The 27,204-nt window shown below is 46.9% G+C and overlaps 8 protein-coding genes across 10 annotated transcripts; 4 read left to right on the top strand and 4 right to left on the bottom strand.

Moving 5' to 3' along the window:
* The first annotated feature begins 4,789 nt into the window (after window positions 1-4,789).
* Window positions 4,790-5,213, top strand: LOC134936475 (histone H2A type 1-like). Its single transcript, XM_063931523.1, has one exon. The coding sequence runs from the start codon at window positions 4,821-4,823 to the stop codon at window positions 5,211-5,213; it is 393 nt and encodes a 130-aa protein (XP_063787593.1). The 5' UTR covers window positions 4,790-4,820.
* Window positions 5,214-5,991: 778 nt separating this feature from the next.
* Window positions 5,992-6,402, bottom strand: LOC134934378 (histone H3). Its single transcript, XM_063929828.1, has one exon. It carries the CDS (start codon window positions 6,400-6,402, stop codon window positions 5,992-5,994), a length of 411 nt encoding a protein of 136 aa, XP_063785898.1.
* A 4,606-nt stretch (window positions 6,403-11,008) lies between these two features.
* Window positions 11,009-11,685, top strand: LOC134934879 (histone H1B-like). 2 transcript variants are annotated; one of them, XM_063930220.1, is made up of 2 exons: window positions 11,009-11,613; window positions 11,647-11,685. In XM_063930220.1, exons 1-2 carry the CDS (start codon window positions 11,020-11,022, stop codon window positions 11,683-11,685), a joined length of 633 nt encoding a protein of 210 aa, XP_063786290.1. In that variant the 5' UTR covers window positions 11,009-11,019. The 2 variants fall into 2 exon arrangements, with proteins under 2 accessions (XP_063786290.1, XP_063786289.1); XM_063930219.1 differs by having other exon boundaries at window positions 11,009-11,685.
* A 988-nt stretch (window positions 11,686-12,673) lies between these two features.
* LOC134934379 (histone H4) lies at window positions 12,674-12,985 on the bottom strand. The gene has a single exon (XM_063929829.1). The coding sequence runs from the start codon at window positions 12,983-12,985 to the stop codon at window positions 12,674-12,676; it is 312 nt and encodes a 103-aa protein (XP_063785899.1).
* Window positions 12,986-19,856: 6,871 nt separating this feature from the next.
* Window positions 19,857-20,280, top strand: LOC134934880 (histone H2A type 1-like). The gene has a single exon (XM_063930221.1). The coding sequence runs from the start codon at window positions 19,888-19,890 to the stop codon at window positions 20,278-20,280; it is 393 nt and encodes a 130-aa protein (XP_063786291.1). The 5' UTR covers window positions 19,857-19,887.
* Window positions 20,281-21,058: 778 nt separating this feature from the next.
* On the bottom strand, window positions 21,059-21,471 carry LOC134936478 (histone H3). Its single transcript, XM_063931526.1, has one exon. The coding sequence runs from the start codon at window positions 21,467-21,469 to the stop codon at window positions 21,059-21,061; it is 411 nt and encodes a 136-aa protein (XP_063787596.1). The 5' UTR covers window positions 21,470-21,471.
* Window positions 21,472-24,660: 3,189 nt separating this feature from the next.
* On the top strand, window positions 24,661-25,326 carry LOC134936477 (histone H1B-like). 2 transcript variants are annotated; one of them, XM_063931525.1, is made up of 2 exons: window positions 24,661-25,254; window positions 25,288-25,326. In XM_063931525.1, exons 1-2 carry the CDS (start codon window positions 24,661-24,663, stop codon window positions 25,324-25,326), a joined length of 633 nt encoding a protein of 210 aa, XP_063787595.1. The 2 variants fall into 2 exon arrangements, with proteins under 2 accessions (XP_063787595.1, XP_063787594.1); XM_063931524.1 differs by having other exon boundaries at window positions 24,661-25,326.
* A 1,008-nt stretch (window positions 25,327-26,334) lies between these two features.
* Window positions 26,335-26,646, bottom strand: LOC134934380 (histone H4). Its single transcript, XM_063929830.1, has one exon. It carries the CDS (start codon window positions 26,644-26,646, stop codon window positions 26,335-26,337), a length of 312 nt encoding a protein of 103 aa, XP_063785900.1.
* Window positions 26,647-27,204: the final 558 nt, after the last annotated feature.

A 27,204-nucleotide genomic window follows, 5' to 3' on the forward strand; every position in this document is an offset into this window, starting at 1 on the left:
TGTAGCACATCATGGGTCTTTTCCTCCTTAGCCCAGTTAGGTTCTTATCGGTGGAAACTATGGGCCACAGTGCATTAAGGGCCCGTGGAATTACAGCACTGGATGTATTATACTGTGCCACGAATGGTACAATGTCATTACTCTTCTTGATGGTCGGAGTTAGAAGTTGTTCTCTGTTTGTCATCAAGACTTTTTGTTCGTTGGTGAGTAATAATTTGCTGTTGTAGCCTCTCTGTTTGAACCTTGTAGTGACATTATCCAGAGCAGATTCCAGTTGTGTCGGATCACTGGTAATTCTGGCTGCCCTCATGTATTGAGATTTAGGAAGCCCCTTTTTGAGGGCAGTGGGGTGATGGCTGTTGTATCGTAATAAGGTGTTTTTGTCGGTTGGCTTATAGTACACCTCAGTATGCAACATGCCGTCTTTGATGATGACGTTAACGTCCAAATAATTTAGTTTAATCGGGTCACACTGCGATGTGACTCTAATGGTGGACGGTCTGTTATTAATGACTCCGATGAACTTTTCAAACCTTTCTTTGCCTCCGGTCCAGAGCAAAAACACATCATCTATATATCTACAATAATGTAGTATATATTGTGAGTAAACATCATTATTGAAAAACATAGCCTGTTCTTCCTCTAACATAAAGACGTTAGCAAACGAGGGAGATACATTGCTTCCCATGGAGCAGCCGCTTACTTGCCGATAATACTTTCCATCGAATAAAAAATAATTGTGGGTTAGTATCAGTTCGAGTAATCGCAGGAACAAATCATGATCAAGATTGCTCATATTGGCTTTGGTTAAAAACGATCTCATTGCCGTTAGCCCTTGGTCGTGCGGAATGCAGGTGTATAAGCTACAGATGTCAACTGTGCAGATGATGGTTTCCGCGGGTATCGCATCGACTGTCTTGAGTAGATTTAAGAAGCTGGTAGTGTCCTTGAGGTAGTTTGGTTGCGCCAGGATGAGCGGCTGCAATATACTGTCCAGAAAAATGGAGATCGGCTGATAAAGTGCTTTGTGCGCAGAAATTATCGGCCTGCCGGGAGGATGATCTAAACTCTTATGTATTTTGGGGACCAGAAATAACAGGGGGACCACAGGGAAATCTTGTTTGAGCGCTTTGCATAGTTTGCTGGTTATTAACCCGGTATTGAATGCTGAATCAAGGATGTTATCCACTTCAATTTTGAATTGTTTGGTTGTATCCGCAGTCAGTGCTTCATAAACTGATGTATCACCCAGCTGGCGGTATGCTTCCTGTTTATAGTCGCTTAAATTCATAATGACTATACCACCCCCCTTGTCTGCGGGGCGGACCACTATATCCTTGTAGGTGGCAAGTTGCTTTAGGGCTTTGAATTCAGAGCGTGACATGTTGCGATGATGACTCTGATTAGCCTGGGTGTACTTCATCAAGGAATCGTCCAGTAACCGTGTAAAGGTTTTTATTGATGGATTGGACGATGGTGGATCAAACTTGGAGCTGCGGGTGGAGTTAATGAAGGACTGGTGCGGTTCTGAAGTGGTGACTGGAACTTGATCTTGAAAGTGCTCTTGTAAGCGGAGTTTGCGAGTGAATTTGTGTAGATCAATTTGCCAGGTCAGTTCATCAAATTCATTTGTAGGGACAAATGAGAGTCCACGATTTAATACTTTAATTTCCAATGGGGTGAGTTCTCGATCAGAAAGATTGTAGGTGGTATCTACTTCTTGTTTCTGGAGCCTTTTGTTTTGTTGTCCCCTGCGGGTGGGCGCCCTCTGGTTTTTGTGCCTGCTTCTGTGGCAGGCTTTGCCCCTAAAGGGGGATCCTGGGCTTCTGGGGGACCTTCTGAGTCGGCTAAGACGAAATCGCTGTCGCTATTGGAGGTGGCATTGCCTTTCTGCCTCTCCTCCCTTCTTCTACGCCAGCTGAATCTCGATCGGTGGTTATAAGGCTTATGTTCACCGGGTTCCCCCCCGGAAAGCCATCGATAAACTCGATTAGTTTCATAATCCTCCTGGACTGTCAATAATTTGACCCGTTTGAATTTGATCAATTCTTTTTTGTGATTGTCGCAGGCCATTTGTAGTTTCTTGATAGATGCTTGATTGCTATCAGAAGTGAGTAGTGTATGGTGTTCCTGTTCAAAAGACTGAATTTTATCACGGGTGATTTTCAATTCCCTGCCGGCTTCCTCTACCACCAGCAGCATGAGATCCATGCTGCATTTGTTGAGGATGCCGGTCCAGCGTTCGCAGAACTCTACGTTAAATCTTCCAATTGTAGGAACGTTGCGAATGCGAAATCCTCTGGGTATTATTTTTTCGCGATAGTAGTTGGACAGGGAGATCCCGTGCATCAAATAGTCCACTTCTCTTTTTTTCAATTTGAGCAATTGATGATAGATGTCGTCCATGCAGAGTTCCTCATCAGCAGCAGTGAGTCCCTCGGTAAATAGCAATCGGTCAGCATCTGCATTTGTGAAGCTATATAATTTGGCCTGGTTACTGGCTGCTGCTCCGCGAGCTGTTGCTTGTGACATCTTGTGCCAGGATCACTTTTTAATCACAGGTCTGAAATAAAAGTGCAAAATTGTGGAGTGTTCCACTGTGTAGAAACGTTTCTTCCTGTTAAAGTGCAGGTGGTGATAAAGTGCTGGGGTGCAAAAAAGTGCTGGGTTGACCTTTAGTGGATCGTGCTCATCATGAGGTAAACGGATATGTTTGTATTTAAAAAGTCTTACGATGTTTGGAAGTTCGGGGGTGCCTTATCCCAGGTGGACAGTAGCACACATAGGTGCTGAAGTCCTATGGATACTTGCAATTGTCGGATCGGCACTCTCCTAGCGATGGATATGTTGCTCAGGTGCCATCTGGAGGAATTAATGCAGGTAGCAAACTGTGTAACAAACAGCGGCACTCAGAGACTGACACAGCGTGAATAAAGTGCTGGTGCTTTTAATTCATGGCTGGTAACTCCAACGTTTCGGGGCACGCAAGCCCCTTTTTCAAGGTGAGCCAAATACAAAGTGTGAAAACAGTGCAAAACATTTACCTTTATGGTGAGGAGGACCCACGTGTGGGAAGGTGTGCAGCGTCCTGGGGAGCCTGGAGCTTCCGCCCTGGATGTGGTGACGTGTCAATGCCCCGGTCACGTGACACGCTGGAGGTCACGTGAAGAAGATAATTTCTAGCTATAGAGTATCACATATCTATTATCTTATCCCCGTGTGATTCATTGATGTTTTAACGGCTATCATAATAGTTATGAAGCCGAACTCTGATGAGCACAACAGACATAATACATGCCTTACTGTTTTGACTTTATTTTTTCAATGTACCCGATATATTTCCCAAATACAGAACGCGTGTATTGGAACAGCAAATGTCCCGCACACATCCGCCTTCAGATAGGAAGAGGAATATTCAAAATCGACCAATGAGTGTCGACCAGATTTCGGCGGGACAAAACAAAATCACCTCAATGCCTTGCCGCTCCTGTCTAGTCACTGTAACGGCTAAAAGTTGCCTGGCTCCCGGGCTCGGTCTGCGTGCCAGCTCTGCGCTTCGGTCTCTCCTCTCCCTCTCATCCAGTCCCGATCCGGAACACTGCTGCTCAGCCGCCCCTGTATCTCTGTTATTCTGCTGAGCAAGGCAGGCATGTGTGCCTGAGCAAGCATTGTATGATCACCAAGCTCTCGGAAACGGGTGTCTAAGAATGGATTGGGTAGAATATACCTGCACTGATACCGGAGTTTGCATCCTGGTGTTAAGGTGCGATGATACAGTAACAGTAGCACACTACACAGGGCATCTTGAGAGACCAACGACCCTGTAGCATCTGTGATCATCAGGGTGATAGTAACACAATTGCTGCAATCTAATGATACTGTGTAACATTTCAATGAGACACAATCATTCTCTAGTTCTGCAGAAACTACACGGTCGGTCACTGCTCTATGGATTGCTTTTTCTAAGCACTAACGGCGACATCTGCTACATAATGCCTATCTATTACCCCGATTTACAGTTTCAGCCCGATTAGAGAGAGAGGTGGGTGGCTCTTAAAAGAGCCTTTGTGTTGATGGATCGGAGAAGGAAGGGAAACTACTTGGCGCTGGTGTACTTGGTGACGGCCTTGGTGCCCTCGGACACGGCGTGCTTGGCCAGCTCTCCCGGCAGCAGCAGGCGTACTGCGGTCTGGATCTCCCGGGAGGTGATGGTGGAGCGCTTATTGTAGTGAGCCAGGCGGGAAGCTTCCCCCGCAATGCGCTCAAAGATGTCATTGACAAAGGAGTTCATGATGCCCATAGCCTTGGAGGAGATGCCGGTGTCAGGGTGCACCTGCTTCAGCACCTTGTAGACGTAAATGGCGTAACTCTCCTTCCTGCTCTTTCTACGCTTCTTCCCATCCTTCTTCTGGGTCTTGGTTACGGCTTTCTTTGAGCCTTTCTTGGGCGCCGGCGCAGACTTTGCTGGATCAGGCATTTTCACCACTCACTTCTTGTACACAAAGCAGAGAGAATCTGTGCCGTACACCGCCCGGCTTTGCTCTATTTATAGGCATCTTATGCAAATGAGGCTTCGCCGCTTCTGGTAACACTATAGGGTAGAAGTGTCACGTGACGCTGAGTGGTAGCTAACCCCCCACACTACATATTGCGGATTGGTCTGTGGATAAACTTGAGCTGCATTGGTTCATTTGTAAGCAAACCAATCACAGAGCACGCGGTCGATCCTCTCTGAGTGTATATATAGGAGGAGGGCGGTATTACAGGCTCACATTTCCTCTCAGTTTGTTAGAAGAAATTCTTAGCTTTGTGAACTGAACATGTCCGGCAGAGGCAAACAAGGCGGCAAGACCCGGGCTAAGGCCAAGACTCGCTCATCCCGGGCCGGTCTCCAGTTCCCAGTCGGTCGCGTTCACCGTCTGCTGAGGAAAGGAAACTATGCTGAGCGAGTGGGAGCCGGTGCCCCGGTCTATCTGGCCGCGGTGCTGGAGTATCTGACGGCTGAGATCCTGGAGCTCGCCGGAAACGCCGCCCGCGACAACAAGAAGACCCGCATCATCCCCCGCCACCTGCAGCTGGCTGTGCGCAACGACGAAGAGCTCAACAAGCTGCTCGGTGGGGTGACCATCGCCCAGGGAGGCGTCCTGCCCAACATCCAGGCCGTGCTGCTGCCCAAGAAGACCGAGAGCCACAAACCGGCCAAGAGCAAGTAATGCGAGGCTGGCAGCTTCCACCACAGAAACGATATGTACCCGGCACACAACACAAAGGCTCTTTTCAGAGCCACCCACGTCTTCCCAGGAGAGCTGTGTGTACTGCCATTGCTTGTGTTGTAGCGATATCTGACGGGCTAGCCGCGCTTTCATCTCCACATCCCGTCCATACAACCGCTAAAGCTATAGACGCTCCCTTACCCTTTAGGAGCCCTGGTCAGTTGTGGTGAAATCTAACGATAGTCTGAATATTCCCTTTGCAATAACTGCATGCTGCAAATGAGGCCCCTTCCGCTTATAGGAGTGGGAAGCTGATCCGTATAAAGTATATAGAGGGAGAAACCATATTCTCTGTGTGACGTAACAAAGCCAGGATGAAAACAGCTGCATGAAATAAAAGTATTTGGTCATTGAAAAAAAAAATATGAGACTATCCTCTTAGTATCCCTGCTGAAGAAAACAATTTTACAAGGGAATCTAGGCGGAACACTAGTAACGATGTACTGTCGGTGAACCAGTCCGGCCAAATATTTAGTTATTTTTGATAGTTAACATCCCTTTATTCACTTTGGGGCTTGCTTATCATTATATTATATATATTTAAGATGAACAGATTTGGCCTGTCCTTTAAAGCCGCTATAGGTGGAGAGCGGAGGATTCATCCGCATCCTGTTACTCTGACATTGAGGGGTAACTTATGCTGCAGCTCGTTTAGAAAGACTTGGGTGGCTCTGAAAAGAGCCTTTGTGTTGTTGCGTGTATAGGAAGTGCCGAGTATCTATGCCCTCTCCCCTCGGATCCTGCGGGCCAGCTGGATGTCTTTGGGCATGATGGTCACCCTCTTGGCGTGGATGGCGCACAGGTTGGTGTCCTCGAAGAGCCCCACCAGATAAGCCTCGCTGGCCTCTTGCAGGGCCATGACGGCGGAGCTCTGGAAGCGCAGGTCAGTCTTGAAGTCCTGGGCGATCTCCCGCACAAGACGCTGGAAGGGCAGCTTGCGGATCAGCAGCTCAGTGGACTTCTGGTAGCGGCGGATCTCCCGAAGAGCAACGGTCCCGGGACGGTAACGGTGAGGCTTCTTTACACCGCCGGTAGCTGGGGCGCTCTTCCGGGCGGCTTTGGTCGCCAGCTGCTTGCGGGGAGCTTTGCCGCCAGTGGACTTACGCGCTGTCTGCTTGGTCCTGGCCATGTCTGACGTAAGTATGTGGAAAGAAAGAGAATGAATAGAGAGCTGCCGTTCTACAGCTCTATTTATACGCATTGCTGCCCTGTGATAAGAGGACTTAGAAACGCCCTTCGACCTGACTGGTTTAGACAAAGCCTTGGATTTTTCAAAAAGACCGCCAAGAATTGGTTTTTCTTTTCTTTTTCCTTCTTCTTTCTCTTCTTCCCCCCTTCTCAGTTGTACTTGTAAAGTAGAAGAATATACCCCCCTTACATAGCATATTCTATAGCTTTAGATTTGAGTATAATCAGATATTCGAAATGCGTTGGAAACTGATTATACTAACAGAAAACAGTAAATACTATTACCGTATATACTCGAGTATAAGCCGACTTTTTCAGCACAGTTTTCTATGCTGAAAAAGCCCCCCTCGGCTTATACTCGAGTCAACGGCTGCAGCAGACGCCGTGGGCTGTGTGGGCGTCCGCTGCAGCCGGCTCCAGGGACAGACACTAGAGGTCATTATTAACCTCTAGTGCAGTGGTTCCCAAACTGTGTGCCGTGGCTCCCTGGGGTGCCGCGGGACACTTGCCGGGGTGCCTCAGGTTGGTTGTCAAGGACCAATTCAAACTATTTATTGTCAATTTAATAGGCAAAACCAGTGCTGGTGGCTGCCAATTATAAAATATGTGGACATACAGAAGCAAATCTTGTCCCCCACCACACAACTGACCCTAAAGATGACATATAAAAATAATTTACTTAATCTAATATTTTTTTCTAAATTTCCCAATAAGAAACTTGTGGCCTAGGGGTGCAGTGAAAAAAAAATCTGACACTCCAGGGTGCCGTGACTCACAAAACTTTGGGAACCACTGCTCTAGTGTCTGTGCGGCGTTGCTATGGGAGAGACGTCATGACGTCTCTCCCATAGAGATGATCGGGTGCCGGGAAGCGGGCGCCGGCGCGGGCGGCCAGACGGAGCGGCGACCAGATGGAGCGGCGGCCAGACGGAGCGGGGATCCAGATGGAGCGGCGGCCAGACGGAGCGGGGATCCAGATGGAGCGGCGGCCAGACGGAGCGGATGAACAGATGGAGCGGCGGCCAGACGGAGCGGAGCAGCGCAGCAGCAGAAGAAGCGGTCGGGAAGCAGGAGCGGGGCAGTGGTAAGTATTGTTTTAGTGTGTGTTTATGTTTGTAAGCTGCAAAGGGGGCACAGTAACAGGGGGCAAACAAAGGGGGCACAACAACTACTGGGGGCAAAGAAAGGGGGCACAACAACTACTGGGGGCAAAGAAAGGGGGCACAACAACTACTGGGGGCAAAGAAAGGGGGCACCACAACTACTGGGGCAAAGAAAGAGGGGTCATAACTACTGTGGGCAATGAAAGAGGGGGGCACAAATACTGGGGGCAAAGAAGGGGCATAACTACTGGGGGCAAAGCAACGGGGGCATGTTTTTATCTGTCACTGGGGGTATATGTGGCACTGGGGGCACAACCCTAGAAACAAACATTACCCCCTGGCAACAAGCATAACACCTACCGCATAAAATCCCTGGCAACGAGCATGACACCCTGAGCATGAAAACCCCTGGCACCGTGCATTTCCCACCCTAGGCTTATACTAGAGTCAGTAATTTTTCCCAGTTTTTTGTGGTAAAATTAGGTGCCTCGGCTTATATTCGGGTCGACTTATACTCGAGTATATACGGTATATGTACTTACAAGCTATACCTACTAATTCCAGTGAGACCTTAATATATGAGTGCAGGAAAACGGGGGGGAGAGAAACAACCTGCATACTGCATGATCTAAAATAACAATCGTTTCATTATTAAACCATAAATACATGTTATGCAGTTACAAGCATATAGTGAGTACGGTAGCTGTAGAATTGAGTATGAATAGAACTTCTGCATGTGTGAAACGATTTGATACTAATGGGAAACAGTATTATAGTATGATACAATTGTTACTCTTCTTTTGAAACATTTGTTGATACAAACTATGCACATGTATCCATTTAGACCACAAGCTAAACCTTATATGTCTGGGACATTGCATGAAGAAAATACAAGGCTACTGTAGATCTGGATTATAGAAAGGGGCTTTTCTACTACTCAGTGGAAACTAAATTAAAAAAAAAAACCTAAAGGCCCTGCGTATACAAGCAATCGTTTGTTGTTCCATTATAATCGCTGAATTTTTATTTATGCACATGTAATTTATTTATATCCATTTTGCTGGTTCTTGAAAAAAAAAAAAAAAACCTGCAATCTTAAAAAATTGAAAAAAGTTCAACTTATGATAAAATAATAGAGTTTATGCTCTTAAATGGGACCATAGGGATTTAAGGCCAATATATATTTACCATGGGTCAGAATTAATTAATTAATTAATTTATTGATGTATTTATTTATTTATTTTTCTACCATCCTTGGAGACGCAGAAAGCCACTGGTGTGGCCCAGATCCAGCTCCGTGGTCCCCCTACCTGCTCTGGAGTTTCTCTGTAGACTCCCAGCGCTCTAGAGCCCTACTCCAGCCTGCCATCATGGATTGGGGATGAGGTTCAGACTTTGATGGTACTTGCTGCTGGCCCACGCCCTCCAGTTAGCAGTCATCATCTCTGTTTGTCCACATCTCACGTCCATCTCCATTTGCCTTCCATTCCTCTATGGCGATCCTCTCCTCTCAACACGGCTCTTGACCTGCCCTAGCCCATATCTGTGCTTTCCATCACTGGTGAAAGCAGTTGAACTCTGTTCTGTTACTCTGCGTTGCCCTTCTCCTCACAGCATTGCATCCACAGTGGATCTCTGTTGACACAATGTTTCCCCCGGAGGTTCTGATGCTCCGCTCCGCAGCCGCCTCTGCTCTAGACATTCAGCCTTGTGGTCTCGGCGCATCTTTCTCCTGCTGCCCGTCAGTGACGTCCAGTGCTGAACCTGCAGCACCTGCTTTTATCACGGTAATACATTTAAAAAGTAAGATTAGTTGAACCCTTCCTCCTCGGGTGACTGTTGTCTCTCTTCTTATTCTGCAAGCTGCATCATTTAATTTCATTCCCCAGAACTATTGTGTGCATATATGTATATCATCCATTTATATTCCAAAATCATCGGACTATTATGTCATTTCTTTAAAATAGCATCCACTTTTTTATTCTGCAATTAGCAATGGCCATGTAAGCACTTTGACCATCTCTTACTCCCGTTAATTACCTACTCTCCCATATTATGATAAGAATTTCAACCCTTCTGATGTTATCCCTTGTGTACTGTAATCTGCAATGCTAAGGTTTTTATGTCTACAGTGCTGCAGAATACTTGTCTTCTTCTTCTTCTTCTTCTTCTTCTTCTTCTTCTCCCCCCCCCCCCCTTCTTCTTCTTCCCCCCCTTCTTCTTCTTCTTCTTCTTCTTCTTCTTCTTCTTGTTCTTCCCCCCCTTCTTCTTCTTCTTCTTCTCCCCCTTCTTCTTCTTCTTCTTCTTGTTCTTCCCCCCCTTCTTCTTCTTCTTCTCCCCCCCCTTCTTCTTCTTCTTCTTCTTCTTCCCCCTCTTCTTCTTCTTCTTCTTCTCCCCCCCCTATATTTCCTTGTTTCATCCCTTCCTCTCACCTAGCACAATTACAAGAGGTCTCTCTAGTTATCCCCCTATACCTTCCTCTCTATTATTCCTGTATCCCCCTAATTAATGTTCCCTAATATTCCTAGTTTCCCTCTATTTTTATGAATATTCATACTGATTCTACGTGAGAGGAATAGAAGTATTCCTCTTATAGAGCTCCAATGTCCTCTATTAAACAAGACAAAGTCTCATACTTTGGCATTTTTAAAAGAGGAATGGTAATGGGAACAGATCACCATTGCCCTCACTCTGACACACATATCTTGCATAAATATACATTCATGTCTGTATGGGTCATTTTATAAACATTTGGGGAAAAACCCACCAACATTCTACACGACGGGGAGAATCTCACACAAGCAGGGTTAACCTGTGGCTGACTATGCTGGGTAACTCTCTTTTGTCACAGTAACTAGAGTTCCTAAACAAGACTGCCAATACGCTGTGGGGCAACCTGCCTGTGCTAGCCACCCGGGTGTACCGGAGCCCACACATCACCTTTATATCTTTGAAAATGCTGCCTCCCCTGCACAGACTGAGCCCCAGATCACCTTCGTTACATGTAGTGCCAGGGAAAGAGAAAAATGCCCCGATCAGACGTTTTAGCCTCGCAGAAAAGTACAGATGTGTTATATGCTGGGCAGATCCAGCCTGGTGTAAGTGAGCTGACAGCGGCTATTCCTGGGTCTCTTTGCAGCGCCTTGGCTAGCAATGGCCATATAGGCTTAGGGGAGACCTTGGAGTACTGGTGTGGTGCAGAGAGGCGGCACGCTGCTTTTCTCATGCCTATAAAAGACTCTTTTTCTGCGCTAGGGAAACACAAGGTGAGGGCAGATTTCCCCTTACACACAGACAGGGAAGGGTTTACAAGGGCTGCTTATTCCGCCAATGGGAGCACAGAACGCACCAGGCTCAGCAGCCAATTACAGCACAGCAGGCACCGTATATAAAAGACGTCAGACAGCGGCTTGTGTAGGATTACTATTTGTTGGATAAAGTGACGTTGAGCTAACATGGCAGAAACTGCACCAGCCGTCGCCGCTGTCCCGCCGTCAGAGGGCGCAGCCAAAAAGAAGAGGCAGCCGAAGAAAGCTGCAGGGGGAGCCAAGAAAAGCGGCAAGTCTTCCGGGCCCAGTGTCTCCGAGCTGATCCTAAAGGCCGTGGCCGCTTCCAAGGAGCGCAGTGGGGTTTCTCTTGCCGCCCTGAAGAAGGCTCTGGCTGCCGGAGGCTACGATGTGGAGAGGAACAACAGTCGCATCAAAGTGGGGGTGAAAGGATTGGTGACCAAAGGAACGCTCACCCAGGTGAAAGGCACCGGCGCTTCCGGCTCCTTCAAGCTCAATAAGAAGCAGCTGGAGAGCAAGAAGGCCGCCCAGAAGTCTCTGAAACCCAAGAAACCAGCGGCAAAGAAAGTGGCCAAGTCCCCGAAGAAGCCCAAGAAAGCTCCGAGTGCAGCCAAAAGCCCCAAGAAGGTGAAGAAACCCGCAAAGGCGGCTGCTGCCAAAAGCCCGAAGAAGCCTAAAGCTGTGAAGCCCAAGAAGGCGGCTAAGAGTCCGGCCAAGAAAGCGGCGAAGCCCAAAGCCGCCAAGAGTCCGGCCAAGAAAGCAGCGAAGCCAAAAGCGGCAAAAAGCCCGGCCAAGAAGGCAGCTAAGCCCAAGAAAGCTGCGGCCAAGAAGTGATGGAAAAGAAGCCGCAGCCTCGCTTCCTTGTTATCCCCCCAAAGGCTCTTTTCAGAGCCACCCACCCTGTCCAGGCAGAGCTGTAGGCGCACGGTGTGAACTGTTGGCTTCCAAATCAATCAGTAGCTGAATGGTTCCGTCCTGTGTACTCGGACCTAGGCGAGCACCGGGAAAGCCCGGCGCCTTCTGCACACACTTCCCGGTGGTTGTACAGACGGCAGCGTAGCTGAAAATCTATTGTAGTCGTAAAGAAACTGCTTTTAAGAACATACTGTACGTAATCCGGTGATTTATTCGGCGGGGCCAGCAAACCGAGCAGGAGAACGATTGTGTTACCCAAGATACGTCAGTCCCTGAGAGAGAGAGAGAGAGAGAGAGAGAGAGAGAGAGAGTGTGTGTGTGTGTGTGTGTGTGTGTGTGTTTTCAATGCAGTGGTACCGCTGCTATGAGATAGAAGTAGGTTACAATGTGTTATTTAATTGTAAGTATAAAATAACAGGAATATTTGGCACGGATAAATGATTGCACGGACATATTTAGCCGGGAAGTGAGTGGAGTCGCCGTTTCCCCTGCAGTTATATAATAATACCCATTAATGTAATCCTATATTACCGCGTGTAATGCTTGAGAGGTGTCGTTCAGTAAATACGTTTCCCTATGCTTTCACAATGTAACTCCTAGAACTAGCCATGACATTGCAGTACCCTCAGTACAACTCAGCAATGGATTCTCATAAGCGACTGCAAATGATTGTGCCGCCATTGGATTTTCTGCTTGCATCAACACAAATAAAGTCAGCAACCAATAGCAGAGGGAACGAATAAGAAGGAAAAAAAATGGTTTACATTAATGTACGCTATCAAAGGGTTCTCAGGACAACGATATGGGGCATAATATACAATGTTAGCGCAGCTCCCTTATAGAAGTGATGGGCGGCCCTGAAAAGGGCCTTTGTGTGTGAGTGAAGGAATTAGATGCGCCTCAATTTTTAGCCTCCGAATCCGTACAGGGTGCGTCCCTGGCGCTTGAGAGCATAGACCACATCCATGGCGGTGACAGTCTTCCTCTTGGCGTGCTCGGTGTAAGTGACGGCGTCCCGGATCACGTTCTCCAGAAACACTTTCAGCACCCCGCGGGTCTCCTCATAGATGAGACCAGAGATGCGCTTCACGCCTCCTCTCCGTGCTAGACGGCGGATGGCAGGCTTTGTGATGCCCTGGATGTTGTCCCGCAGCACCTTCCTGTGACGCTTAGCGCCTCCTTTCCCGAGTCCCTTTCCGCCTTTGCCTCTGCCTGACATCTTCTCAAACGGATTGCGATCAGTGAGAATACGTCACGCCTCACTTAGCTGCCCTTTATTAAGGGGTAGGGCGGACCTGATGGGTGACTGTGAGAACCTTGGCAGGAGGAGTCATGTATTGCCTTTCTTTCTTTAACAGGCACGCCCCAAACGTTGCCAGCAGCACAGTTTAGGATTTCTAATGTATTTCTGGTTATTCATTGCACTGAGCTGTTTGATACACGTTCACCTCAGCAATTAGGCTACCGTACGGCCAATCACAATGTTTAAATCACTGCAGAGTTCCGTATATAGTTTTTTTTTTTATATTGCTATTTTTCATATTAATGTTATAGAAGCATATTCATACACATAATGTACATAATATGCTACGAGACGTTCAAGGAAATCCTGATATGCGTACTATAAATCAATCAATCAATCAATCAATCAATCAATCTTTTCAGCTACAGGGTGATGTGTGTTTGAGTAGTCACAACATAATAACCATAACGTCATTTTTTTAACGACTGATATATAAACTGTTACTATCACTGTGCTGCAACAATATTATTGAACTATCACATACTATATATACATCTGCACTCAGAAGAGATTCAAGCTGCAATGTTACCATGAATTGCACGGATAACAGAGATTGATTGACATACGCTTTTGTTTTCTATCAGTAATGACGATCCCTGGCCTATATAGATAAACAGCAAATGTGTATATATATATATATATATATATATATATATATATATACTTGCAATTGTCGGATCGGCACTCTCCTAGCGATGGATATGTTGCTCAGGTGCCATCTGGAGGAATTAATGCAGGTAGCAAACTGTGTAACAAACAGCGGCACTCAGAGACTGACACAGCGTGAATAAAGTGCTGGTGCTTTTAATTCATGGCTGGTAACTCCAACGTTTCGGGGCACGCAAGCCCCTTTTTCAAGGTGAGCCAAATACAAAGTGTGAAAACAGTGCAAAACATTTACCTTTATGGTGAGGAGGACCCACGTGTGGGAAGGTTATGCAGCGTCCTGGGGAGCCTGGAGCTTCCGCCCTGGATGTGGTGACGTGTCAATGCCCCGGTCACGTGACCTCCAGCGTGTCCCGGGCCGTCACGTTGCCTTGGCAACCAGACGCTCCTTGGTTGCCATGGATGCCTACGGCAAGTGCGGGTGCTGGGGTTGCGGAGGAAGCGTGACTTCAGGCTGAGGGTGATTGAGAGTGAAATGACAATTACATAAGATAGGAAGAAACTGTTACAGTGTGCTGTCGTAACATACAGCATACCAAAAACAGACATGATAAACTGGATTAAAAGATCACCTGGTAGTCTAGCACTAGCAATCTCATAATGGATCAAAGAGTCATTAATGATAAACACCTAAATTATACAATACTATACCAGTGAGAGAAATACATATTAAGCGGCACGCATAAGTCATAAAGTGTGAGGGCTGATGGGTCTGGTACATGATCAGAAATGTCAACAATACAACCGTCCCCATAGTCAAATGGTGGAGACAAGTGCTAATAGATATTACTCAGAAGACACTCCATTGGATTCTGTCGTTAAGACCTTTCGGCCTCACAGTGTCCAATCTATACATCCACGTTGCTTCCCGTCTAAGTAGGGTGGCTGCTCTGTCTCCGCCTCTTGGATTAATGGGGATATGGTCAATAATTTGGAACTGTAAATCTTTCAACGTATGTTGCTTCTCGACATAGTGTCTGGCCACGGGTTGTTCCGATTTCTTGGATAAAAGTGCTGCTTTTAATGCGGACCTGTGCAGGGCAAATCGCTCCCTGGCATTGCGTATGGTCTTGCCTACGTACTGCTGTTTACATGGACACGTAATTAGGTAGACTACATGAGTTGTAGTACAGGTGAGTACGTGCTTGATACTGTAGGAAGTCCCTGTGGAGGTGGATTTGAACCTTGTGCCAGTGATCATAGTTTTACAGGTTTCACAGCCTAAGCATTTATAGCAGCCTGATGTTTTAGTTAGAAAATTAGTGGTAGGCGTGGAATCAAATCCTGTGATGTCTGGATGTACCACAAAATCTTTAATGCTTCTGCCTCTTCTGTAGCACATCATGGGTCTTTTCCTCCTTAGCCCAGTTAGGTTCTTATCGGTGGAAACTATGGGCCACAGTGCATTAAGGGCCCGTGGAATTACAGCACTGGATGTATTATACTGTGCCACGAATGGTACAATGTCATTACTCTTCTTGATGGTCGGAGTTAGAAGTTGTTCTCTGTTTGTCATCAAGACTTTTTGTTCGTTGGTGAGTAATAATTTGCTGTTGTAGCCTCTCTGTTTGAACCTTGTAGTGACATTATCCAGAGCAGATTCCAGTTGTGTCGGATCACTGGTAATTCTGGCTGCCCTCATGTATTGAGATTTAGGAAGCCCCTTTTTGAGGGCAGTGGGGTGATGGCTGTTGTATCGTAATAAGGTGTTTTTGTCGGTTGGCTTATAGTACACCTCAGTATGCAACATGCCGTCTTTGATGATGACGTTAACGTCCAAATAATTTAGTTTAATCGGGTCACACTGCGATGTGACTCTAATGGTGGACGGTCTGTTATTAATGACTCCGATGAACTTTTCAAACCTTTCTTTGCCTCCGGTCCAGAGCAAAAACACATCATCTATATATCTACAATAATGTAGTATATATTGTGAGTAAACATCATTATTGAAAAACATAGCCTGTTCTTCCTCTAACATAAAGACGTTAGCAAACGAGGGAGATACATTGCTTCCCATGGAGCAGCCGCTTACTTGCCGATAATACTTTCCATCGAATAAAAAATAATTGTGGGTTAGTATCAGTTTGAGTAATCGCAGGAACAAATCATGATCAAGATTGCTCATATTGGCTTTGGTTAAAAACGATCTCATTGCCGTTAGCCCTTGGTCGTGCGGAATGCAGGTGTATAAGCTACAGATGTCAACTGTGCAGATGATGGTTTCCGCGGGTATCGCATCGACTGTCTTGAGTAGATTTAAGAAGCTGGTAGTGTCCTTGAGGTAGTTTGGTTGCGCCAGGATGAGCGGCTGCAATATACTGTCCAGAAAAATGGAGATCGGCTGATAAAGTGCTTTGTGCGCAGAAATTATCGGCCTGCCGGGAGGATGATCTAAACTCTTATGTATTTTGGGGACCAGAAATAACAGGGGGACCACAGGGAAATCTTGTTTGAGCGCTTTGCATAGTTTGCTGGTTATTAACCCGGTATTGAATGCTGAATCAAGGATGTTATCCACTTCAATTTTGAATTGTTTGGTTGTATCCGCAGTCAGTGCTTCATAAACTGATGTATCACCCAGCTGGCGGTATGCTTCCTGTTTATAGTCGCTTAAATTCATAATGACTATACCACCCCCCTTGTCTGCGGGGCGGACCACTATATCCTTGTAGGTGGCAAGTTGCTTTAGGGCTTTGAATTCAGAGCGTGACATGTTGCGATGATGACTCTGATTAGCCTGGGTGTACTTCATCAAGGAATCGTCCAGTAACCGTGTAAAGGTTTTTATTGATGGATTGGACGATGGTGGATCAAACTTGGAGCTGCGGGTGGAGTTAATGAAGGACTGGTGCGGTTCTGAAGTGGTGACTGGAACTTGATCTTGAAAGTGCTCTTGTAAGCGGAGTTTGCGAGTGAATTTGTGTAGATCAATTTGCCAGGTCAGTTCATCAAATTCATTTGTAGGGACAAATGAGAGTCCACGATTTAATACTTTAATTTCCAATGGGGTGAGTTCTCGATCAGAAAGATTGTAGGTGGTATCTACTTCTTGTTTCTGGAGCCTTTTGTTTTGTTGTCCCCTGCGGGTGGGCGCCCTCTGGTTTTTGTGCCTGCTTCTGTGGCAGGCTTTGCCCCTAAAGGGGGATCCTGGGCTTCTGGGGGACCTTCTGAGTCGGCTAAGACGAAATCGCTGTCGCTATTGGAGGTGGCATTGCCTTTCTGCCTCTCCTCCCTTCTTCTACGCCAGCTGAATCTCGATCGGTGGTTATAAGGCTTATGTTCACCGGGTTCCCCCCCGGAAAGCCATCGATAAACTCGATTAGTTTCATAATCCTCCTGGACTGTCAATAATTTGACCCGTTTGAATTTGATCAATTCTTTTTTGTGATTGTCGCAGGCCATTTGTAGTTTCTTGATAGATGCTTGATTGCTATCAGAAGTGAGTAGTGTATGGTGTTCCTGTTCAAAAGACTGAATTTTATCACGGGTGATTTTCAATTCCCTGCCGGCTTCCTCTACCACCAGCAGCATGAGATCCATGCTGCATTTGTTGAGGATGCCGGTCCAGCGTTCGCAGAACTCTACGTTAAATCTTCCAATTGTAGGAACGTTGCGAATGCGAAATCCTCTGGGTATTATTTTTTCGCGATAGTAGTTGGACAGGGAGATCCCGTGCATCAAATAGTCCACTTCTCTTTTTTTCAATTTGAGCAATTGATGATAGATGTCGTCCATGCAGAGTTCCTCATCAGCAGCAGTGAGTCCCTCGGTAAATAGCAATCGGTCAGCATCTGCATTTGTGAAGCTATATAATTTGGCCTGGTTACTGGCTGCTGCTCCGCGAGCTGTTGCTTGTGACATCTTGTGCCAGGATCACTTTTTAATCACAGGTCTGAAATAAAAGTGCAAAATTGTGGAGTGTTCCACTGTGTAGAAACGTTTCTTCCTGTTAAAGTGCAGGTGGTGATAAAGTGCTGGGGTGCAAAAAAGTGCTGGGTTGACCTTTAGTGGATCGTGCTCATCATGAGGTAAACGGATATGTTTGTATTTAAAAAGTCTTACGATGTTTGGAAGTTCGGGGGTGCCTTATCCCAGGTGGACAGTAGCACACATAGGTGCTGAAGTCCTATGGATACTTGCAATTGTCGGATCGGCACTCTCCTAGCGATGGATATGTTGCTCAGGTGCCATCTGGAGGAATTAATGCAGGTAGCAAACTGTGTAACAAACAGCGGCACTCAGAGACTGACACAGCGTGAATAAAGTGCTGGTGCTTTTAATTCATGGCTGGTAACTCCAACGTTTCGGGGCACGCAAGCCCCTTTTTCAAGGTGAGCCAAATACAAAGTGTGAAAACAGTGCAAAACATTTACCTTTATGGTGAGGAGGACCCACGTGTGGGAAGGTGTGCAGCGTCCTGGGGAGCCTGGAGCTTCCGCCCTGGATGTGGTGACGTGTCAATGCCCCGGTCACGTGACACGCTGGAGGTCACGTGAAGAAGATAATTTCTAGCTATAGAGTATCACATATCTATTATCTTATCCCCGTGTGATTCATTGATGTTTTAACGGCTATCATAATAGTTATGAAGCCGAACTCTGATGAGCACAACAGACATAATACATGCCTTACTGTTTTGACTTTATTTTTTCAATGTACCCGATATATTTCCCAAATACAGAACGCGTGTATTGGAACAGCAAATGTCCCGCACACATCCGCCTTCAGATAGGAAGAGGAATATTCAAAATCGACCAATGAGTGTCGACCAGATTTCGGCGGGACAAAACAAAATCACCCCAATGCCTTGCCGCTCCTGACTAGTCACTGTAAAGGCTAAAAGTTGCCTGGCTCCCGGGCTCGGTCTGCGTGCCAGCTCTGCGCTTCGGTCTCTCCTCTCCCTCTCATCCAGTCCCGATCCGGAACACTGCTGCTCAGCCGCCCCTGTATCTCTGTTATTCTGCTGAGCAAGGCAGGCATGTGTGCCTGAGCAAGCATTGTATGATCACCAAGCTCTCGGAAACGGGTGTCTAAGAATGGATTGGGTAGAATATACCTGCACTGATACCGGAGTTTGCATCCTGGTGTTAAGGTGCGATGATACAGTAACAGTAGCACACTACACAGGGCATCTTGAGAGACCAACGACCCTGTAGCATCTGTGATCATCAGGGTGATAGTAACACAATTGCTACAATCTAATGATACTGTGTAACATTTCAATGAGACACAATCATTCTCTAGTTCTGCAGAAACTACACGGTCGGTCACTGCTCTATGGATTGCTTTTTCTAAGCACTAACGGCGACATCTGCTACATAATGCCTATCTATTACCCCGATTTACAGTTTCAGCCCGATTAGAGAGAGAGGTGGGTGGCTCTTAAAAGAGCCTTTGTGTTGATGGATCGGAGAAGGAAGGGAAACTACTTGGCGCTGGTGTACTTGGTGACGGCCTTGGTGCCCTCGGACACGGCGTGCTTGGCCAACTCTCCCGGCAGCAGCAGGCGTACGGCGGTCTGGATCTCCCGGGAGGTGATGGTGGAGCGCTTGTTGTAGTGAGCCAGGCGGGAAGCTTCCCCCGCAATGCGCTCAAAGATGTCATTGACAAAGGAGTTCATGATGCCCATAGCCTTGGAGGAGATGCCGGTGTCAGGGTGCACCTGCTTCAGCACCTTGTAGACGTAAATGGCGTAACTCTCCTTCCTGCTCTTTCTACGCTTCTTCCCATCCTTCTTCTGGGTCTTGGTTACGGCTTTCTTTGAGCCTTTCTTGGGCGCCGGCGCAGACTTTGCTGGATCAGGCATTTTCACCACTCACTTCTTGTACACAAAGCAGTGAGAATCTGTGCCGTACACCGCCCGGCTTTGCTCTATTTATAGGCATCTTATGCAAATGAGGCTTCGCCGCTTCTGGTAACACTATAGGGTAGAAGTGTCACGTGACGCTGAGTGGTAGCTAACCCCCCACACTACATATTGCGGATTGGTCTGTGGATAAACTTGAGCTGCATTGGTTCATTTGTAAGCAAACCAATCACAGAGCACGCGGTCGATCCTCTCTGAGTGTATATATAGGAGGAGGGCGGTATTACAGGCTCACATTTCCTCTCAGTTTGTTAGAAGAAATTCTTAGCTTTGTGAACTGAACATGTCCGGCAGAGGCAAACAAGGCGGCAAGACCCGGGCTAAGGCCAAGACTCGCTCATCCCGGGCCGGTCTCCAGTTCCCAGTCGGTCGCGTTCACCGTCTGCTGAGGAAAGGAAACTATGCTGAGCGAGTGGGAGCCGGTGCCCCGGTCTATCTGGCCGCGGTGCTGGAGTATCTGACGGCTGAGATCCTGGAGCTCGCCGGAAACGCCGCCCGCGACAACAAGAAGACCCGCATCATCCCCCGCCACCTGCAGCTGGCTGTGCGCAACGACGAAGAGCTCAACAAGCTGCTCGGTGGGGTGACCATCGCCCAGGGAGGCGTCCTGCCCAACATCCAGGCCGTGCTGCTGCCCAAGAAGACCGAGAGCCACAAACCGGCCAAGAGCAAGTAATGCGAGGCTGGCAGCTTCCACCACAGAAACGATATGTACCCGGCACACAACACAAAGGCTCTTTTCAGAGCCACCCACGTCTTCCCAGGAGAGCTGTGTGTACTGCCATTGCTTGTGTTGTAGCGATATCTGACGGGCTAGCCGCGCTTTCATCTCCACATCCCGTCCATACAACCGCTAAAGCTATAGACGCTCCCTTACCCTTTAGGAGCCCTGGTCAGTTGTGGTGAAATCTAACGATAGTCTGAATATTCCCTTTGCAATAACTGCATGCTGCAAATGAGGCCCCTTCCGCTTATAGGAGTGGGAAGCTGATCCGTATAAAGTATATAGAGGGAGAAACCATATTCTCTGTGTGACGTAACAAAGCCAGGATGAAAACAGCTGCATGAAATAAAAGTATTTGGTCATTGAAAAAAAAAATATGAGACTATCCTCTTAGTATCCCTGCTGAAGAAAACAATTTTACAAGGGAATCTAGGCGGAACACTAGTAACGATGTACTGTCGGTGAACCAGTCCGGCCAAATATTTAGTTATTTTTGATAGTTAACATCCCTTTATTCACTTTGGGGCTTGCTTATCATTATATTATATATATTTAAGATGAACAGATTTGGCCTGTCCTTTAAAGCCGCTATAGGTGGAGAGCGGAGGATTCATCCGCATCCTGTTACTCTGACATTGAGGGGTAACTTATGCTGCAGCTCGTTTAGAAAGACTTGGGTGGCTCTGAAAAGAGCCTTTGTGTTGTTGCGTGTATAGGAAGTGCCGAGTATCTATGCCCTCTCCCCTCGGATCCTGCGGGCCAGCTGGATGTCTTTGGGCATGATGGTCACCCTCTTGGCGTGGATGGCGCACAGGTTGGTGTCCTCGAAGAGCCCCACCAGATAAGCCTCGCTGGCCTCTTGCAGGGCCATGACGGCGGAGCTCTGGAAGCGCAGGTCAGTCTTGAAGTCCTGGGCGATCTCCCGCACAAGACGCTGGAAGGGCAGCTTGCGGATCAGCAGCTCAGTGGACTTCTGGTAGCGGCGGATCTCCCGAAGAGCAACGGTCCCGGGACGGTAACGGTGAGGCTTCTTTACACCGCCGGTAGCTGGGGCGCTCTTCCGGGCGGCTTTGGTCGCCAGCTGCTTGCGGGGAGCTTTGCCGCCAGTGGACTTACGCGCTGTCTGCTTGGTCCTGGCCATGTCTGACGTAAGTATGTGGAAAGAAAGAGAATGAATAGAGAGCTGCCGTTCTACAGCTCTATTTATACGCATTGCTGCCCTGTGATAAGAGGACTTAGAAACGCCCTTCGACCTGACTGGTTTAGACAAAGCCTTGGATTTTTCAAAAAGACCGCCAAGAATTGGTTTTTCTTTTCTTTTTCCTTCTTCTTTCTCTTCTTCCCCCCTTCTCAGTTGTACTTGTAAAGTAGAAGAATATACCCCCCTTACATAGCATATTCTATAGCTTTAGATTTGAGTATAATCAGATATTCGAAATGCGTTGGAAACTGATTATACTAACAGAAAACAGTAAATACTATTATATGTACTTACAAGCTATACCTACTAATTCCAGTGAGACCTTAATATATGAGTGCAGGAAAACGGGGGGGAGAGAAACAACCTGCATACTGCATGATCTAAAATAACAATCGTTTCATTATTAAACTATAAATACATGTTATGCAGTTACAAGCATATAGTGAGTACGGTAGCTGTAGAATTGAGTATGAATAGAACTTCTGCATGTGTGAAACGATTTGATACTAATGGGAAACAGTATTATAGTATGATACAATTGTAACTCTTCTTTTGAAACATTTGTTGATACAAACTATGCACATGTATCCATTTAGACCACAAGCTAAACCTTATATGTCTGGGACATTGCATGAAGAAAATACAAGGCTACTGTAGATCTGGATTATAGAAAGGGGCTTTTCTACTACTCAGTGGAAACTAAATAAAAAAAAAAAAACCTAAAGGCCCTGCGTATACAAGCAATCGTTTGTTGTTCCATTATAATCGCTGAATTTTTATTTATGCACATGTAATTTATTTATATCCATTTTGCTGGTTCTTGAAAAAAAAAAAAAAAAACCTGCAATCTTAAAAAATGGAAAAAAGTTCAACTTATGATAAAATAATAGAGTTTATGCTCTTAAATGGGACCATAGGGATTTAAGGCCAATATATATTTACCATGGGTCAGAATTAATTAATTAATTTATTGATGTATTTATTTATTTATTTTTCTACCATCCTTGGAGACGCAGAAAGCCACTGGTGTGGCCCAGATCCAGCTCCGTGGTCCCCCTACCTGCTCTGGAGTTTCTCTGTAGACTCTCAGCGCTCTAGAGCCCTACTCCAGCCTGCCATCATGGATTGGGGATGAGGTTCAGACTTTGATGGTACTTGCTGCTGGCCCACGCCCTCCAGTTAGCAGTCATCATCTCTGTTTGTCCACATCTCACGTCCATCTCCATTTGCCTTCCATTCCTCTATGGCGATCCTCTCCTCTCAACACGGCTCTTGACCTGCCCTAGCCCATATCTGTGCTTTCCATCACTGGTGAAAGCAGTTGAACTCTGTTCTGTTACTCTGCGTTGCCCTTCTCCTCACAGCATTGCATCCACAGTGGATCTCTGTTGACACAATGTTTCCCCCGGAGGTTCTGATGCTCCGCTCCGCAGCCGCCTCTGCTCTAGACATTCAGCCTTGTGGTCTCGGCGCATCTTTCTCCTGCTGCCCGTCAGTGACGTCCAGTGCTGAACCTGCAGCACCTGCTTTTATCACGGTAATACATTTAAAAAGTAAGATTAGTTGAACCCTTCCTCCTCGGGTGACTGTTGTCTCTCTTCTTATTCTGCAAGCTGCATCATTTAATTTCATTCCCCAGAACTATTGTGTGCATATATGTATATCATCCATTTATATTCCAAAATCATCGGACTATTATGTCATTTCTTTAAAATAGCATCCACTTTTTTATTCTGCAATTAGCAATGGCCATGTAAGCACTTTGACCATCTCTTACTCCCGTTAATTACCTACTCTCCCATATTATGATAAGAATTTCAACCCTTCTGATGTTATCCCTTGTGTACTGTAATCTGCAATGCTAAGGTTTTTATGTCTACAGTGCTGCAGAATACTTGTCTTCTTCTTCTTCTTCTTCTTCTTCTTCTTCTTCTTCCCCCCCCCCCCTTCTTCTTCTTCTTCTTCCCCCCCTTCTTCTTCTTCTTCTTCTTCTTCTTCTTCTTCTTCTTGTTCTTCCCCCCCTTCTTCTTCTTCTTCTCCCCCCCCCTTCTTCTTCTTCTTCTTCTCCCCCCCCCCTATATTTCCTTGTTTCATCCCTTCCTCTCACCTAGCACAATTACAAGAGGTCTCTCTAGTTATCCCCCTATACCTTCCTCTCTATTATTCCTGTATCCCCCTAATTAATGTTCCCTAATATTCCTAGTTTCCCTCTATTTTTATGAATATTCATACTGATTCTACGTGAGAGGAATAGAAGTATTCCTCTTATAGAGCTCCAATGTCCTCTATTAAACAAGACAAAGTCTCATACTTTGGCATTTTTAAAAGAGGAATGGTAATGGGAACAGATCACCATTGCCCTCACTCTGACACACATATCTTGCATAAATATACATTCATGTCTGTATGGGTCATTTTATAAACATTTGGGGAAAAACCCACCAACATTCTACACGACGGGGAGAATCTCACACAAGCAGGGTTAACCTGTGGCTGACTATGCTGGGTAACTCTCTTTTGTCACAGTAACTAGAGTTCCTAAACAAGACTGCCAATACGCTGTGGGGCAACCTGCCTGTGCTAGCCACCCGGGTGTACCGGAGCCCACACATCACCTTTATATCTTTGAAAATGCTGCCTCCCCTGCACAGACTGAGCCCCAGATCACCTTCGTTACATGTAGTGCCAGGGAAAGAGAAAAATGCCCCGATCAGACGTTTTAGCCTCGCAGAAAAGTACAGATGTGTTATATGCTGGGCAGATCCAGCCTGGTGTAAGTGAGCTGACAGCGGCTATTCCTGGGTCTCTTTGCAGCGCCTTGGCTAGCAATGGCCATATAGGCTTAGGGGAGACCTTGGAGTACTGGTGTGGTGCAGAGAGGCGGCACGCTGCTTTTCTCATGCCCTATAAAAGACTCTTTTTCTGCGCTAGGGAAACACAAGGTGAGGGCAGATTTCCCCTTACACACAGACAGGGAAGGGTTTACAAGGGCTGCTTATTCCGCCAATGGGAGCACAGAACGCACCAGGCTCAGCAGCCAATTACAGCACAGCAGGCACCGTATATAAAAGACGTCAGACAGCGGCTTGTGTAGGATTACTATTTGTTGGATAAAGTGACGTTGAGCTAACATGGCAGAAACTGCACCAGCCGTCGCCGCTGTCCCGCCGTCAGAGGGCGCAGCCAAAAAGAAGAGGCAGCCGAAGAAAGCTGCAGGGGCAGCCAAGAAAAGCGGCAAGTCTTCCGGGCCCAGCGTCTCCGAGCTGATCCTAAAGGCCGTGGCCGCTTCCAAGGAGCGCAGTGGGGTTTCTCTTGCCGCCCTGAAGAAGGCTCTGGCTGCCGGAGGCTACGATGTGGAGAGGAACAACAGTCGCATCAAAGTGGGGGTGAAAGGATTGGTGACCAAAGGAACGCTCACCCAGGTGAAAGGCACCGGCGCTTCCGGCTCCTTCAAGCTCAATAAGAAGCAGCTGGAGAGCAAGAAGGCCGCCCAGAAGTCTCTGAAACCCAAGAAACCAGCGGCAAAGAAAGTGGCCAAGTCCCCGAAGAAGCCCAAGAAAGCTCCGAGTGCAGCCAAAAGCCCCAAGAAGGTGAAGAAACCCGCAAAGGCGGCTGCTGCCAAAAGCCCGAAGAAGCCTAAAACTGTGAAGCCCAAGAAGGCGGCTAAGAGTCCGGCCAAGAAAGCGGCAAAGCCCAAAGCCGCCAAGAGTCCGGCCAAGAAAGCAGCGAAGCCAAAAGCGGCAAAAAGCCCGGCCAAGAAGGCAGCTAAGCCCAAGAAAGCTGCGGCCAAGAAGTGATGGAAAAGAAGCCGCAGCCTCGCTTCCTTGTTATCCCCCCAAAGGCTCTTTTCAGAGCCACCCACCCTGTCCAGGCAGAGCTGTAGGCGCACGGTGTGAACTGTTGGCTTCCAAATCAATCAGTAGCTGAATGGTTCCGTCCTGTGTACTCGGACCTAGGCGAGCACCGGGAAAGCCCGGCGCCTTCTGCACACACTTCCCGGTGGTTGTACAGACGGCAGCGTAGCTGAAAATCTATTGTAGTCGTAAAGAAACTGCTTTTAAGAACATACTGTACGTAATCCGGTGATTTATTCGGCGGGGCCAGCAAACCGAGCAGGAGAACGATTGTGTTACCCAAGATACGTCAGTCCCTGAGAGAGAGAGAGAGAGAGTGTGTGTGTGTGTGTGTGTGTGTGTGTGTGTGTGTGTGTGTGTGTGTGTGTGTGTGTGTGTGTGTGTTTTCAATGCAGTGGTACCGCTGCTATGAGATAGAAGTAGGTTACAATGTGTTATTTAATTGTAAGTATAAAATAACAGGAATATTTGGCACGGATAAATGATTGCACGGACATATTTAGCCGGGAAGTGAGTGGAGTCGCCGTTTCCCCTGCAGTTATATAATAATACCCATTAATGTAATCCTATATTACCGCGTGTAATGCTTGAGAGGTGTCGTTCAGTAAATACGTTTCCCTATGCTTTCACAATGTAACTCCTAGAACTAGCCATGACATTGCAGTACCCTCAGTACAACTCAGCAATGGATTCTCATAAGCGACTGCAAATGATTGTGCCGCCATTGGATTTTCTGCTTGCATCAACACAAATAAAGTCAGCAACCAATAGCAGAGGGAACGAATAAGAAGGAAAAAAAATGGTTTACATTAATGTACGCTATCAAAGGGTTCTCAGGACAACGATATGGGGCATAATATACAATGTTAGCGCAGCTCCCTTATAGAAGTGATGGGCGGCCCTGAAAAGGGCCTTTGTGTGTGAGTGAAGGAATTAGATGCGCCTCAATTTTTAGCCTCCGAATCCGTACAGGGTGCGTCCCTGGCGCTTGAGAGCATAGACCACATCCATGGCGGTGACAGTCTTCCTCTTGGCGTGCTCGGTGTAAGTGACGGCGTCCCGGATCACGTTCTCCAGAAACACTTTCAGCACCCCGCGGGTCTCCTCATAGATGAGACCAGAGATGCGCTTCACGCCTCCTCTCCGTGCTAGACGGCGGATGGCAGGCTTTGTGATGCCCTGGATGTTGTCCCGCAGCACCTTCCTGTGACGCTTAGCGCCTCCTTTCCCGAGTCCCTTTCCGCCTTTGCCTCTGCCTGACATCTTCTCAAACGGATTGCGATCAGTGAGAATACGTCACGCCTCACTTAGCTGCCCTTTATTAAGGGGTAGGGCGGACCTGATGGGTGACTGTGAGAACCTTGGCAGGAGGAGTCATGTATTGCCTTTCTTTCTTTAACAGGCACGCCCCAAACGTTGCCAGCAGCACAGTTTAGGATTTCTAATGTATTTCTGGTTATTCATTGCACTGAGCTGTTTGATACACGTTCACCTCAGCAATTAGGCTACCGTACGGCCAATCACAATGTTTAAATCACTGCAGAGTTCCGTATATAGTTTTTTTTTTTATATTGCTATTTTTCATATTAATGTTATAGAAGCATATTCATACACATAATGTACATAATATGCTACGAGACGTTCAAAGAAATCCTGATATGCGTACTATAAATCAATCAATCAATCAATCAATCAATCAATCTTTTCAGCTACAGGGTGATGTGTGTTTGAGTAGTCACAACATAATAACCATAACGTCATTTTTTTAACGACTGATATATAAACTGTTACTATCACTGTGCTGCAACAATATTATTGAAC

This window comes from Pseudophryne corroboree, chromosome 6, assembly GCF_028390025.1.
Source record: "Pseudophryne corroboree isolate aPseCor3 chromosome 6, aPseCor3.hap2, whole genome shotgun sequence".
Taxonomy (NCBI): Eukaryota; Metazoa; Chordata; class Amphibia; order Anura; family Myobatrachidae; genus Pseudophryne; species Pseudophryne corroboree.

Coding starts and splice junctions, on each gene's coding strand:
- LOC134936475 (XM_063931523.1), top strand. CDS start 4,821: ATGTCCGGCAGAGGCAAACAAGGCGGCAAGACCCGGGCTAAGGCCAAG.
- LOC134934378 (XM_063929828.1), bottom strand. CDS start 6,402: ATGGCCAGGACCAAGCAGACAGCGCGTAAGTCCACTGGCGGCAAAGCT.
- LOC134934879 (XM_063930219.1), top strand. CDS start 11,020: ATGGCAGAAACTGCACCAGCCGTCGCCGCTGTCCCGCCGTCAGAGGGC.
- LOC134934379 (XM_063929829.1), bottom strand. CDS start 12,985: ATGTCAGGCAGAGGCAAAGGCGGAAAGGGACTCGGGAAAGGAGGCGCT.
- LOC134934880 (XM_063930221.1), top strand. CDS start 19,888: ATGTCCGGCAGAGGCAAACAAGGCGGCAAGACCCGGGCTAAGGCCAAG.
- LOC134936478 (XM_063931526.1), bottom strand. CDS start 21,469: ATGGCCAGGACCAAGCAGACAGCGCGTAAGTCCACTGGCGGCAAAGCT.
- LOC134936477 (XM_063931524.1), top strand. CDS start 24,661: ATGGCAGAAACTGCACCAGCCGTCGCCGCTGTCCCGCCGTCAGAGGGC.
- LOC134934380 (XM_063929830.1), bottom strand. CDS start 26,646: ATGTCAGGCAGAGGCAAAGGCGGAAAGGGACTCGGGAAAGGAGGCGCT.